The 16,247-nt window shown below is 40.0% G+C and overlaps 1 protein-coding gene across 1 annotated transcript in view; it reads left to right on the top strand.

Moving 5' to 3' along the window:
• Positions 1-16,247, top strand: part of LOC133525846 (tRNA (32-2'-O)-methyltransferase regulator THADA) — a 49,239-nt gene that overhangs the window by 28,863 nt on the left and 4,129 nt on the right. Inside the window, exons 21-33 of the mRNA XM_061862251.1 lie at positions 732-846; positions 2,102-2,241; positions 3,765-3,926; positions 4,897-5,043; positions 5,219-5,294; positions 5,447-5,628; positions 6,776-6,917; positions 10,050-10,280; positions 11,007-11,156; positions 11,559-11,675; positions 13,352-13,596; positions 14,216-14,300; positions 15,739-15,911. Coding sequence (XP_061718235.1) covers positions 732-846; positions 2,102-2,241; positions 3,765-3,926; positions 4,897-5,043; positions 5,219-5,294; positions 5,447-5,628; positions 6,776-6,917; positions 10,050-10,280; positions 11,007-11,156; positions 11,559-11,675; positions 13,352-13,596; positions 14,216-14,300; positions 15,739-15,911 — 1,965 coding nt within the window. The remainder of the gene's footprint in view (positions 1-731; positions 847-2,101; positions 2,242-3,764; positions 3,927-4,896; positions 5,044-5,218; positions 5,295-5,446; positions 5,629-6,775; positions 6,918-10,049; positions 10,281-11,006; positions 11,157-11,558; positions 11,676-13,351; positions 13,597-14,215; positions 14,301-15,738; positions 15,912-16,247) is intronic.

Genomic DNA, 16,247 nt, shown 5'->3' on the forward strand with positions numbered 1-16,247 from the left:
TGATTTTACTGAAGATCAAATGTCTATATAGGACTCATGGTATTTAAGCAACACAAAGATTAGAAATGAGAGTAAAAGTCTGACGCTCGCACTCGACGATTGAAACGCCTCTAACAAAATGATGAGGTGATGTGACGTCACATCATATAAGTCTGTCCTAAATGTATGGAAGATCAAAGAAATTGCCATTCTGACCCTGAAATATTGCGTTTATGTGTATAGTTGTCATACAATTTATTTTTAATAAAATGTAAGGAATCGAATGGTACCAATTTCTTATCTACTTCTGAAAGACAAAAAAATATATTTTTTGAGATTTTCCGAGCCTTGTATTTTTTATAACCTCAATAAAAAAAATTAAATTCCACTTTCTTATAATGGATGGCTCATTTTCTATTCATTTAACTAAATTTTGTTATAATATTCAACATGTGTCAAGTACCCAATTATGAATAATATTACCGAGATATATACCGAGATCTCGATCGGACCTTACCTCAGATGAAAGTAAGCTCTTTTCTTGAAGGTTGTATCGGTTTGAAAATACCGCACGCGACATTCATTCCACTGTGCGAGTCAAGAAGTTTCTGGAGAAACGCACAATTGAGGACTGCCAGCCATCTAAGTTTCACAACTTATCTCATCTTCACAGATGGAAATGTCGCGCAGAGCGATGGCAGAATACTGAATGGAAACTCTAAGGTGTCGTGATACTTTTGTTTTTCTTTTAGGACATGGACGGAGGAGCAGGCTGAAATATTGTACAACCTTCTAGAAGACAGCTATGAGAACAACAAAGCGCTTGCCCTAGAAGTGCTCCAAAATTGTCCAGCGGAATTGATAAAGGTAAGGTTCTATTGAATATTAGTACATTGTGCAATAAGGGCTATATGACCAAAACACATATAACATTAAACTTCAAAATTTTAAAACTCTCGATGAACCGATTTTGATAAAACATGACTAAGGACCACCAATAGGAAACCTGTTTAAATTTAAGAAACCAAATCCAAACCGGTTCACACTTTTAAGAGCAACGGTGCCACAGACAGACACCTAGCGGTCAAACATATACCACCCCTTTTTTGCGTCGGGGGCTAATAATCAACGGAATCCTATTGCCCGAAGAGCAGAGACCAGTCGTTAGCAGTAGGTGTATGTTTGCTAAAGTCTTTCAGCATTGTTTAGCATATCCATTTCAATAGTTACATCTGTTTTATTTTTCATTTTGCTTTTGTATCTTAACCTTTTGAACGCCACGCCTATCGTACGCGGCGCGTAATCGTGAACCTTGTCGGTACGCATGAAGGTTGATATTGGGCTGTAGCCACGCGCGTCATATGACGTCTTTGGCGGTTTTTTTTTTGTTTTGTTTTGGCTTAGGTTAAGAATTTTAACATAAGTACAAAATGTAAGCGCGTAGTATTAGCAAGTTGTGTTTGCCTATAATTGGGTGAATACTACGGTATGATTTTTGTGGTTATTGTTTAAGTCCAATTGTATTTGTATTACACCTGTTGGCAAACCTTAATAAATAAATAAAAAATAAATATCCAATTAAATAATACTGACACCACTTTTAAAGTTAATAACGTTACTTTTGCATCCTATCACGAACATTATTGACCCAAAATGAGCCTTGGCCTCCCACACGAGTATACGCCGGTGGTCTCGGTCCTGCGCAGTCTCGAGATCGCCAAGTCCGCTTCAACAGCATCGTCCGATACCACCAATGTGGTTCGATATGGGTGTCGGCCCACTGAGCGTCCCAGGTATGCCATTTAGCACCATGATTCTGAAATCGTGAAAATGATTAAAATAATTCGAATAAAAATAATAAAAGCGAACGGTCTCATAGCGAAGAGTCCCAGACCTAGACAGACTCTCGCTGGGTGGCTGGATCAAGGGTCAGATGCAGAAGGCGGTAACCTTGGACACGGCGCATATATAATAGTACGTCGGCTCCTCGCTCTGCGGCCCTGACCACCGGCAGCTTGGGCCCTGTCTCGCTATAGCGGCGAGAATAATAAATAGAGATAGAAATAAAGGAAATAATAAATGTTTTTTCATAAAATATATCTTAACAGATACTTGTTTCCAGCCAGTGCATTCTACAGGCTACGTCGCGGACGCGATAACTCAGGCTTCGTCGGTGCGGCCGACGGACTGCGTGGCCGCCTCTTACAAACTGCTGCTACTGCTGTCTTTGCCTAAGGAGTTTCAACCATATTATAAAGAGCAGTAAGTGTTACGAAATGTTATTTATATTCAAATATAACCTTTATTAATCAATTCCTGTTTTTAGCCTATAGCTATTACTTCGTAGGATGAAGCCACTACACCCGTCACTTTTTCCAGCCGCTTCTGTCTAAGGGCCAATTGCACTAAACTGTTATAGTAGGTACCTAATAAAAGTTATAGTACCTAATAAAAAAACCGAACAAGTGCGAGTCGGACTCGCCCACCTAGGGTTCCGTACTTTCTTGTATTTGTATTTGTATATTTTTTTGTATTTGTTATAACGGCAATAGAGATACATCATCTGTGTATATTTCAACTGCCTAACTATCACGGTTCATGAGATACAGCTAGCAAAAATTTGGGTTAGAATTTCGCGTCTTTTCCTAGTAACAAAGTTGACTTGTCATAATGTAAAGTAGACATAATACGCGAAAATTTGCCCTTCCAGGGAATCAAACGTTGGTTTCTAAAGAGCAAAGTGTTGCCGCTATCTTCTTCCTCGCGTCGTCCCGGCATTTTGCCAAGGCTCATCGGAGCCTAGGGTCCGTTTGGCAACTAATCCCAAGAATTGGCGAGGGCACTAGTTTTTACGAAAGCGACTGCCATCTGACCTTCCAACCCAGAGAGTAAACTAGTTTAGGCCTTATTGGGATTATTCTGGTTACCTCACGATGTTATCCTTCGTGATATTTATAAAACATAAATTTCAAAAAACTCATTGGTACGAGCCGGGGTTTAACCCGCGACCTCCGGTTTGCAAGTCGCACGCCCTTACCGCTAGGCCACCAGGGCTTTTCAAGAGTTGCTGCAATAAACCTATAAAATTGTGACATGTAGCTTGCAAAATGTGCCCCAGGCCTATCCATCAATATTCACCCACGCTTAACACCTGTATTTCAAATTTGTTTCGTATCACACTATCTTTAACCGAACATTATTCATAATTTATAAAAGAACACTTGTTCCTAACGAACAATCCAAAAAAATATGATGGTGACGGACAGCGGAGTCTTAGTAATAGGGTCCCGTTTTACCCTTTGGATACGGAACCTTAAAAACCGTCGCTAAAATATACTGTTTGGGAAATTTCATAAATACACCGCGGAGCTAAAGAACGGACATAAAGTGCGTGGTGGTACCTAGTATTAAGACATGACATGTAATAGTACATTACGATACAAGTGCGAAAAATAGGAAATTCGAAACGAGTGGCGATAAATTAAAACACGACCGAAGGGAGTGTTTTAAATCGACACGAGTTGCGAATTACCTATTCGCACATGTATCGTACAACGTTTTACAGTACATATGGCCCTTTAAATGTTCGACACAGTAACATAATATGCTACTTCTCGCACTAGTGCTATAAAGTAGCCCCATATGTACTGTAAAATATATTTTATCAATAAATTATCGTATCGTATCGGTGCACTGGTTCCAGTCACGGTGCAATCTAAATGGTGCAAATTTAATCCCTACTCGTGTGTAAAACTGGACCGTGAAATTACCCTGTTATTTTTTAGTAATGTGCCCTCACCAGCATGTTTCGGCCTCCTACACAAGATTCTAAGCGAGTTGAGAGAGCAATGTACTCGCGCGCAGGACATACTGCGCGCGGCACGAGACGCGCCCATGTATGGGCTCGTGCACTGCCTCGCGAGGCTGATAGGGGGCCTCGACGCTAGGTGAGCTATATCATTCACTTTTATTCATTTTCATCACACTTACTCAAAAAGATCTTATTAAGAAGGTGTGCTGAAGGACAAAGCCCTATTTTGTTCCCGCGGGAGTTATGGATTGTGAAAAAAAGCTATTTTGTGATATTTAACACATATCAGTGAAAGAATAAGGATCAAAATCAAATGGCGTTCTAAAAGTTTTAATCATGTGGCTACAAAGTTTTCTTTGGCAATCCACCTCTATTTCCAATTCTCTTTGCTAGTGGCTCAGTGAGTTGTAGACCTCGAGACCGTAACTTAAAACTGGCATGGCTTTTGACCCCCATTTTGAAAAAATTCATAAACTAAATCGCGAAAAAAAATTAATAATCGAACTTGCTCACAAAATTTCGCGAGAATCGGTTGAAAATTGCGACCTATAGAGGAGAGCATATTGACATACGAAAGAATAATGAATTAGAATTAGGCGTTATTTTGCGGAAATCCAGTCTAATTAAAACAAAGATATTTCTTTGCTAAAGCAAAGCAAAGTAATGTTTTTGTTTTAATACGAAAATATTTTTGTCCAAGCTGGAACTGTGACCTTCGCTGACGGCCCGGTCAACAACGTCTAAAGTCTGATATGCCATGTACTGGGATAGTGACGCTGACGAGTATTCTGACGTCATCCTCATCAATAAACCGACGGCGTTTCTAAACCGACGTCGCTCTCGTGGTCCCAGAAAAAGACTGGCTATGAAATTTTTGATCAAAGCAATTCAATTTAAGAGTCGCACAGTACTTCATTCGTTTGTCGAATCTCTTGTGTTTTATCTAGAGTCGGACGAAGCTAACACTGCATTGTCATGGTTAATGTCAAATGTCTATGAAAATATGTCGTTTATAATAGCACTTCCTCAGTTTATTCAAATCGGTGCAAAGCTAGCTTAAACGCATGAGAATCTATTAATAAAGATATTTCATACATTTTTCCTAGTGCCATAGCCAACAACGACCGGTGGTCTGCCCTGGTAGCTGACATCATCGCGACGTGCGAGGTGGTCAACAGCCGCGTATCGGCCGTGGTGTCGGCCGCCAGCCCCGAGGGTCTGCTGCCTGAAGACACCAGCTCCGATAGCTTTGGGTAAAGCTTTTAAATATAATTAAACGAGCTATTTTCCGAAATTAAACACCTGCCAATTTTAGAATATAAAAGCTCCAACAGTCAAGTCTGAGTAGGACTCGCGCTCCTAACGTTCGACGCTATCTAACAATTTTTTTTTGTTTTTATGTCGGCTTACCCTTTTTTTTTTGCGCAGCGGCACGCGGCTGGCGGATGGACGTGCGGTGACCGCGCAAATGTTGCTACTGTGCGCCTGGCGGTCCGTCAAAGAGGTAAAACTATTTAAAAACCAGTGTGTTAGTTTATTATTTTTTATTTTATACCTATGTCAATGTGCACGTGTGCTACTGTGTGTGTGTGTGCTGCGTTGGTAACTGGCAGGTAGTAACTGGCGAAGAACCTTACGATTTCTCTGTATTCACAGACGTCACTCCTCCTTGGCTCTATCGTGTCTCGCTTGTGTCTCGAGGGCGAAGCCCCCACGTGGACGCTGAGCGCTAAGCAAGTTGAAGATATCGGCGAACATCTGATCATGCTTCTGTCCACGGTGAAGCACCGCGGGGCTTTTGAGCAGGCTTATGTGGGCTTCACACTACTTCTGGGCAGGTTAGTGTCCCCCCGTATGAAGGGCGAAGCCCCCTCGTGGACACTGAGCGCAAAGCAAATCTTAAGACATTGGAGAACATCTCCTCATATTACTATTTGCGGTCAAGCACCGCGGTTCCTTTGAACAGGCTTATGTCGGCTTCACGCTATTCTCGGGACAGCTTAATTTCGCCTCTGTATGGAGGGCGAAGCCCCCTGTTGAGACTCTATATATTACTCTCCTTCAAACTTCTTCTTATTCAAACGCCGCAACCCTCACCTCAAAGCTGTCAACCACATTATCAAGTATTTTTTCACCACACCAACTGTTTTTTTTTTTTATACTGCGTCGGTGGCAAACAAGCATACGGATGCCTGATGGTAAGCAGTATCCGTAGCCTATGTACGCCTGCAACTCCAGAGGAGTTACATGCGCGTTGCCGACCCTAACCCCCTCCCACCCTCGTTGAGCTCTGGCAACCTTACTCACCGGCAGGAACACAATAAACCCCTCCCTCTTGATTGTTCAAAGACGAATGAGAAAGTTGCGTTTTATCCACATGTGGGGCAAAGTAATCAGATGCAAATTTTGAGTTGTTTCCTTATGTTAGCTAGTAGAATTGACTTTTGAATGATGATTTTGAATGATTAATATTTTTTATTACGTTCATTTGGATTTGATTTCATTTGAATTTTTTGGTATTTCATAGTTGATAGTTTTCTCGTGTTGGTACTGTTGGTGTGGTGAAAATTTTTGTGTTTCACTCGGAGGCAAAGTTTGTTTAACCCTCGTCCATTGAAACCCTCGCAACGCTCAAGATTCCACTTCTCGAACCACTCGCTACGCTTGTGGTTCAATTTTGAAATCTTTCGCTTGCTCGGGTATCAATATTAGCACGAGCGGTTAAACAACAACTTTGCCCCCTTGTAAAACAAATAACTATTATTCAACGATTTTGCTTACATGCCGCAACAGGCCGAACCACGGGTTAAAGTGCATTGCACATCCGTACAGAGTCGGAGCCGCACAGCTGTCTAACTCTGGGCACTTTTCATTATCTATACAATTATTTCACAATCAATAACAATAACTCTTTGGACGAGATTGTTTAATAATGCTTCTGGTAAACCATATCTCCAAGTTCATATTTTTTAACAATTTTCTTAGATTATGGAAATGCAAGAGTGCCCTGCACCAGCTACCTTTGCAGTGGTTCTCATCCATAGAGCGCGGCTTCGTGATACCTGCCGACGGCTCGACTGAGTACTGCGCGACGCGGCGCGGGGCCGGTCTGCCCTTCATGATTCAGGTAACGAAGTATGATTTGTAACAGGGGAGTTTCATCTATCAAAATTAAATCATGAGAATATGTTACTTATAAATAATAATAAAATAAATAATTACACAAATTGACTAAGTCCCACGGTAAGCTCAATAAGGTTTGTGTTGAAGGTACTTAGACAACGATATATATAATATATAAATATTTATAAATACATAGAAAACACCCATGACTCAGGAACAAATATCCATGCTCAACACACGAATAAATGCCCTTACCAGGATTTGAACCCGGGACCATCAGCTTCGTAGGCAGGGTCAATACCCACTAGGCCAAACCGGTCGTCTTTTTACCATAAGAAATGCTAACTATTTTGTTAGAAAGTCATGAGATTTATCTGTAATTTCTAATTTAAAATCGTAATTTTATTATCTGTATGTCACGTGACCGCCGACTACCATTTGTCGTGAGTGACGTCACTATAGCAGAAACATTTGAAGTGTTAAATTTGTAATAACGGCGAAAAGTTTGCACTGCGCATTAGACGTTTATTTATGACGACACAAGAATGGCGGCTGCCTTTTTGACGCGAACACTTATCGTTTAATTTTTTTCTGAGATTCTTATTGTTTGAAAAATGATTTGGGTATTATACATTTTGCTATCCGACGAAATATTTTATACTTGCCTCGGATATAATTCTCTAGAGGTAAGGCGCAACAATAAATTGCTGACCACCGATAGTCGCATACTACGTGACGAGTCCGACTCCGGAGCTTGTGGCTCGAGTCTTACAGCTGTACGTTCCGGATCTGCCGCGAGTCAGTTGGGGACCGCGAGCGCGCCCACTGCTGGCCACTCTCACTCTGCTCAATGCGCTCTTAACATCGCCACCTGAATGCGACTTGTTTGCGTGGAGATGGGCGTCTGTGCGACGTGGAGGTCTAAACGAAAGTTCTGCGAGGATAACAGGCTGTGCAGTACAAAAGTTTGATGTCACTTACATCTTATCTTGTTCAATTTCATTTGTTTTATACAAGTATACTGTTCTTTTTGAAATGTTTAATTTCTCGGTGTATTTGCTTGTCTGTATTGGTTTTCATAAATAGATTATTTTCAGGAAATAATAAGTTGTCTATTAAAGCTATACGAACGTTTATAAATATATTTAATAAATAGGCTATTTGATAGATTAAACATTAACGGATGTCGCAGCATTATTTTCGTTGCATTCGATCCTAACGTCAAATTAATCAATGACAATAGTCAACAGTAATGTTTGCGGCTTGGACAAATGGTCTATTTTTATTTAATCTTTGACCTAAAATTGTGTAAAGGTACATCCAGATCTGGAAAACGCGTCTCCAGTGCGCTTGTTCGCAAAAGGCATGCATGCATGTGAGCATTAAGTAATGCGTGCATCGTATTTGCAGTGAGCGAGCGATGCGTAAACGACGCGCTAACGGCACATTCGTGACATCTCAACGCATTCGAATACGTTCACTGCTTTTGCCCCGTATATCGGTCATGGCAAGCCTCTATAACAAGTTGTAATACGTTCACTGCTTTTGCCCCGTATATCGGTCATGGCAAGCCTCTATAACAAGCTGTAATACGTTCACTGCTTTTGCCCCGTATATCGGTCATGGCAAGCCTCTATAACAAGCTGTAATACGTTCACTGCTTTTGCCCCGTATATAGATCATGGCAAGCCTCTATAACAAGCTGTAATACGTTCACTGCTTTTGCCCCGTATATAGATCATGGCAAGCCTCTGTAACAAGCTGTAATACGTTCACTGCTTTTGCCCCGTATATAGATCATGCCAAGCCTCTATAACAAGCTGTAATACGTTCACTGCTTTTGCCCCGTATATCGGTCATGGCAAGCCTCTATAACAAGCTGTAATACGTTCACTGCTTTTGCCCCGTATATAGATCATGGCAAGCCTCTATAACAAGCTGTAATACGTTCACTGCTTTTGCCCCGTATATAGATCATGGCAAGCCTCTATAACAAGCTGTAATACGTTCACTGCTTTTGCCCCGTATATAGATCATGGCAAGCCTCTATAACAAGCTGTAATACGTTCACTGATTTTGCCCCGTATATCGGTCATGGCAAGCCTCTATAACAAGCTGTAATACGTTCACTGCTTTTGCCCCGTATATAGATCATGGCAAGCCTCTGTAACAAGCTGTAATACGTTCACTGCTTTTGCCCCGTATATAGATCATGCCAAGCCTCTATAACAAGCTGTAATACGTTCACTGCGTTTGCCCCGTATATAGATCATGGCAAGCCTCTATAACAAGCTGTAATACGTTCACTGCTTTTGCCCCGTATATAGATCATGGCAAGCCTCTATAACAAGCTGTAATACGTTCACTGCGTTTGCCCCGTATATAGGTCGTAATTATTTCAGTAGATATAAAGCTAGTACAGAGGACATCAACACACTTCTTATTCATTAAATAGTAGCGCGTCGATGTCTTTTGTTCTATCCTTTAGCAACACGTGATGAAAGCATTTCGTAAGAAATCATTGTAGTTAAAACGGGAGTCCATAGTGAAAAGTATTCGATTACAGTTGGGTATACAAAGTCTTAAGTCAACCATTCAAGTCGACGAGTAGAAAATAGTACTTTATGCAACCAGGGGGGTAAGTGAAATTTTGGATACGAGGGAATTAAAGACCCGAGTTTGCAATATTCTTACCCCCGGAGTTACAATATTTTTTATCACACTTGTGAAGAAAAAACTCAATTTTAAGCGAAATAATTCTTAAATACGGTGACATATCAAACATTCGTCGGCCATTTTGTAATTTCTTGACAAGTTAGGCATCGAAGGCCCAGACCTATTCGGTATTCAGCCACGATTGAAAATGATGTAAAATAAAATTAAACGGCTGTTAAATTAATCAAATTAAATAATTTTAACCATAAACAAAAATAGTAAATTATAAACGTTGGTATTTTATAAGTAAAACTCATTTATTCTACTTGGTTTGTATGATGATACAATTTCACCATCCTTAACTTTTCGGGAACAAAATAGACCTTTGTCCTTCAGTACACCTGCACGAAATAAGATCTTTTACGAGCAAGTGTGGTGAAAAGAAAAATTCAGACTGTTAAGACCCGTGTGTTTTATAAAGGCTTTAGTAACAACGGAGCTAGCAGCGGAATCCACCGTACCGCGCGGCCGCCTGCTGCGGCGCTGCCTCGAGCTCTGCCTCTCCGCGGCGCGCTCCCCTCCCGGCCCGGCCGCGGCGGCGCGCGCGCACCTAGTGCTGCGAGCTCTGTATAGACACACCGCGCCGCCCGCCGCGCACACGGCCGAGGCCATCATGGTAGCGGTGCGCGGGTTCGAAGCCGACACTTGGACAGTGAGTAGCTAACATGATAAATATTATGGTAGCCTCACACACTGACACTTAAATGGTGGTAGTATAAAATATTTCAAAATGTTTTTCTTTCCACGATCGCTCCGGCTGAGGAATGAAATCCTTCATGAGGTTTAAAAAGACTAAAGTGCGTGTTTTTTTCAAAAAATAAGTATATGCGTGTCTATTGGGTCGGTAGTATGCATTGACAGTTCTGAAGTTGCAGGCGTCCATATACGGTAACCGCTTACCATTAGGCAAAATATACTTGTTATAATAAACAGTTGAAATGTATATAAGGGATTTTAAACAAAAACGACTTACACACAGATTATACTTATAAACTGAAATAGATGTCATACACTAAAGAAGAAATCCGGCCTCAGCCACTGCTGGGCTATGTCATGAGGGACTCGAGGGAAGAAGAATTTGAGTCCCACGTTAGCCAGAGTTCATCATCGTTATTTTCATTGTGATTGACATCATATATATTTAAAGCCTGACCAGTAATATATGATCACGCGCCATATTGCGGAATTTCATTGGAACTAAATTTTTCATACTAAATTGTCATCCTGTACATGAGAATAACAGCGCTCTCTTGACGATGATCAAGATCATATATTTCTGGTCGGGTTTTAATAGTGTGACTGCTTATAAAACAAGAATCAAAATATTTAATAACATAATGTATTTCCCAAGCTTGTGTTAATTGACTATTGTTTCCAGGAGCGAAACTCATCGACTCTCCTGTTCAGTGCCCTGACCGTGCGAGTGTTCGGCGTAGCGCGCTCTAGCGGCCATAAGCTGTCCGCACGTAACACTATGACAGGCCGGATTTTCTTCCTGCGTTACCCGCAACTTTACGACTTCTTACTGGTAAGAATTAGACAGAAACCTAATTTTTTAGGGTTCCGTACCCAAAGTGTCAAACGGGACCCTATTACTGAGACTCCGCTGTCCGTCCGTCTCTCACCAGGCTCTATCTCATGAACTGTGATAGTTAGCCATTTGAAATTTCTACAGATTATGTATTTCTGTTGCCGCTATAACAACAAATACTAAAAACAGAATTAAATAAATATTTCTTTCCAATCTCGAGTTTCTCATCCAATCACCGAAGTTAAGCAACGTCGGGCGGGGTCAGTACTTGGATGGGTGACCGTTTTTGTAGATAATGGTACGGAACCCTTCCTGTACGAGTCCGACTCGCACTTGGCCGATTTTTTTCATTCATTCAAAGTTTAGAAGTTGTATGTATAGAATTATTAATTGTTTCAGGATCAACTGAAATCCGTGTCACCAGATTCAACGCTCCGTCCATCGCTGTTCCCAACATTGCTGCTTCTGGCGAGGCTCTACCCCTCTGCTCTAGAAGGAACTGTCTCCAATTTGAAGGTAAAGTAAAATATTACTCTTAGTGGACGGCGTACGAGCTCAATTTCAAAGAAAAACCGCAAATCTATGTACCGTTTAGACATTTATAGGGTTTTATGCTCCCCTACAAATGGCTAAACTGTACATAAATTTGCGGTCTCGAGGGCCCAGTTGGCACACGCATACTCGAAGCCAGAACAAAATTTTTGATTCGCAGTTCTTAAAAAAGAAGGGGAGTGCTGAGTCATTTTTTTTTTGTGTGGTGAAAAAAACAGAAACCAATCGCAATTTTATGCTAGCCTACAGTATACCTTTGTATCCTGTCTGTGGAAATCTGTAATTGGTTTATCTGATACATATCTATGTTGACATAGTTCTGTGATGTTGACCTAGTTTTAGTTACTTAAGCTAAAAATAAAATAGGTGTATTTTGTTAGCTGCTACTAAGTTTAGAAGTTAAAATTTGAAATATATATATATATATATATTTATAGTTATATGGTTAAGGTATCTAAAAGAGTGTTTTGATTAGATTTTATGCTTTTAAAAATAATCGTTTCTAAAGTCGAACATAATGTGTTTTCACTAAGTTTAGGACCAGACATATAATAATTTTTAAGAAAAAAAAAGCCGAGGGAGAACGGTTAAAGAAAGATTAGTGTTGATTTGGATTTCATACTATAAAATAAATAAAAAATTGTCTTAAAAATCTAATTTGCTCAACAAACACAGCAAAGTGGTCAAATCGCCAAACGTAAACTAAGCATCGTTGAAGAATTCCATTCTGATCATCATCAGCAGTTCCACTTCATCAAATGTCACTTTTTTAAATGTACATGCTTGATTTGTTGATGAAAATACAATTTGAAGAGTTCCTTCGATTCCTCATGGATCCCATCATCAGAACTGAGTTTTGACAAAAACGGGAACAATCTGTACATATATAAATTCAATTAAAAAATATTTTTTAAGATCAGTTCAGAATCGGAGTTCTGCAGTAAAAAACAAACAACAAACATTAAAAAAAACATACAACAGAATTGATAACCTCTTTTTGAAATCTTAAAGTTGATTAAAACAATGAATAAAAAATCAAGAAAATAAAGTTTCATCAATATTTTTCACGATAATAATTTTGAATATGACGGAATGACTCATCAACAGACAGGAGATTTTGTGGCAAAATAGAGTGATTGACAAAATCAAATACGACATGTCTATAATATCATGTGCTGCTATGTGTACTGGCGTAAATTCCGAAGAAGAAATTGCGTCTGTTTCTACATATATAATTTTATACAAACTTCATGTAATTTTTATTGTTAAATTATTTTTTTATTCGGTGGCCCGTTTTTTAATTCGATTACACAACTATCGATATCGATAAATGTTTCTGACACTAGCAAAAATTCAAGAAAATTCCGGGCTCTGTTAATGAGTCATCAGATACGGTCTATTCATACGGGAGTATTCATCAAGCCACCGTCGTCCCTACAATATTATAATCATTTACCTAATACAAGGTGCTCAAGGAACCCGAAAGACTTTAACTACGCATTTTAGAGATCAAAAGAAGAAAAAAATTTATTATAAGTTTGAGTCAATTTCGCAATGTTTTTTTTTTCTCTTCTTTTGTTTTTACACAGTATTTGTAGATTTGTACATAAAAAGCACATGTTATTGGTGGTTGTTAATTAACAATAAAAAAAATTTTTTTATTGGTATTAGCTCTGAATACATTTTTAAATTCTTTCGGGTTCCTTGTGAGCACGTTGTATAGGCAGGATCGATCGAGACTTTTACAAAAATGTGAGCTAGATTATTGTACCTGTGTTCAGCTGGAGTGTTTCCTGCCGCACCTGGTGGCGCTGGCTGGCGCGCGCGACGCGGGCACGCGGCGCCTGGCCGCGCGCGCCGCCGCGCCGCTGCTGCCCCCGCACAGGTACCACAACGAGCACCAACTGTACTACCACAGTACTGGTACATTTTCTTAAATAGAAAGTTAATAATGGCAGACTAGCATACGGCCTGCGTGATGGTAAGTGGTCACACCCACGGTAGCCTATGGACGCCTGCAACTCCAGAGGCACTTCAACTCATTTGTGGTGCGCGTGCCGCGGCCGCTGCAGGACACCAACGCAAGCGCGTACTTCTGGCCGAAGCGTGTGGTGTGTCGGCGGCTCCGGGGCAACCCGCTGAATCCTAAGCCGAGCCAGACGACGCAACGGAGCCACGCTGTTACGTCGTCGCCCAAATCCAAAAAATATTTAATTTTTATGTGTATGTATTTTTCTCTGTCTCCGTTTATTTTATTTTTAGTTTTACAGTGCCTTGGTTTTACTGTAATGCTGTGTTACTTATTTGAGCAATAAAACAAATCAACTCGATTGCAAAAAAATAAAACAATATACATAGTTACTTTGACCATGACATTAAATAATAAAATAAATTAAAAAGGCTTAATTTTTTATTCACTCTTATAATACATTTAAATTAGGTAATAACACTACATAAAGATAAACCTGACGAACATAAACGTGTAAATTGTTTTATAATTACAGATGCATAGCTCACATGCAGTCATTACTCGTGACACTCGGCGATCCGAAGATCAAGAGGAATCTCTGCCACGGACTTTTGTGCCAGGTACACATTTAAAAGTTGACCCGCTTGAAACCATGGTCTCCGATTAAATTCCCACGCGCGTACAGTCGGAATATAAGTGAAAACAGGAAGATCTTTGAACGCTAAAACGCTGCGTACGGAGTCAATGGAAGACCAAAGTCTTAGGACGAGCAGCACCAAACCATCTGTCGATCCCATATTAGTTTCTAGTGCTCAAACTGTGCGTGTATGAAAAGTTTGACAATTCTCTGTGAGCCAAGTGATGACAAATGCCGTGCTATATTTAATATTGATATGTTCGTTGATTATTTTTGACGACCGGTTTGGCCTACTGGGTAGTGACCCTGCCTACGAAGCTGATGGTCCCGGGTTCAAATCCTGGTAAGGGCATTTATTCGTGTGATACCCAGGGATATTTGTTCCTGAGTCATGGGTGTTTTCTATGTATGTAAGTATTTATACAATATCTTATACCTTTAAACGAGCAATTCTTGTATATATATATATATATTTCTGTGATCTCGGAAACGGCTCTAACGATTTCGCTGAAATTTGGTATATGGGGGTTTTTGGGGGTATACAATCGATCTAGATTAGTCTTATGTTTGGGAAAACGCGTGTTTTCGAGTTTTCATGCGTTTTTCTTTCGACGCAGAATATGGTCGCTAATTTCGTGTTGTCGGCCACTGTCCGTCTGGTCCAGCGGGATAAGACGCGGACGGCTAGAAACGAGTGTTACGGGTTCGAATCTCGCCCGGTGACTAACTATTGTTTTTTTTTTATATGTTCATGTTTATATATAATTTTTTAATTTTTATTGTTTTAGACAAGTTTAATTTAGTAAAAAAAATTAGTTAAGATTATCACCTATACACCACCATATTACGATAAATAGTTATAACCGAGCAAAGCTCGGTCGCCCAGGTACTTTATATATTATATATATCGTTGTCTAAGTACCCTCAACACAAGCCTTATTGAGCTTACTGTGGGACTTAGTCAATTTGTGTAATAATGTCCTATCATATTTATTTATTTATTATATGTGATGAGATGAAATTGATGATGATCCAGCCTACGTGATTTTGAGAAATGAATAGTACATTGTGCAACGAGGGGGGTAAGTAAAATTTTGGATGCAGATAGATCATCGTCAAACTTTCTTAACTACGTTTCACTGAAACTGGATCTTAACTCCTAGCTCCCCACCGATGCAATATCTGGTCAACAAGAGTATGAAAATTCAAATCTAAATTTATATACCCCGCAAACTATTTTGCCCAAAGGTTGACTGGCATGAAGAATGTCTTGTGGCATGAAGTCCGCCTTTTGTAACTGTATATTTTTACTGTGCAATAAAGTTTCAATAAATAAATAAACATAAAGTCGGTTTTTTGCCTGGCAAACACTCCGGGTCCCAGAGACGAGTTGAGGAGTTAACCTATTTAATATATTTCAGTTGACTGTCCTATTGGAGCTTAAACCCGATGTGACCATCGACGAAAACTCCAGACCCACACTCCTGGCAGCTGTTCGTGAAACGTTCTGGATTCCCAAACATTTGGCGGACGACGCACCGTGCTTCCTTATCGCTGACGAGTGGCTCGAGTTTATCAACTTAATCCTGCTAAGGTACTAACACTTGACTGACCATTTTGAACCTTACTCTACGTTCCAATTAGAAGACATAGAACCTCTTCTGTCGGTATTTTAAATATATGCTGATTTACACCGATGTATGGTGGTAATAGGCGTCGGTAGCGTCATCGCCAAGTCATGTGACCATTTTTTTTTTACTTGTAAATATAGTCAAAAGCGAAGTGACTAAACGGGTCATTCAAAAATAATCTGCTCACGGTCTTATTCTTACAAAAGTAAAGAAATATTTAGGTCACTTCGAACACCGTGCCTGCATAGCTACTTCTGCTACGAAATGCATCATCAGAGCTCAGACACAGTCATCTCAAA

The sequence above is a fragment of the Cydia pomonella genome, chromosome 15, assembly GCF_033807575.1.
Source record: "Cydia pomonella isolate Wapato2018A chromosome 15, ilCydPomo1, whole genome shotgun sequence".
In the NCBI taxonomy this organism is placed as follows: Eukaryota; Metazoa; Arthropoda; class Insecta; order Lepidoptera; family Tortricidae; genus Cydia; species Cydia pomonella.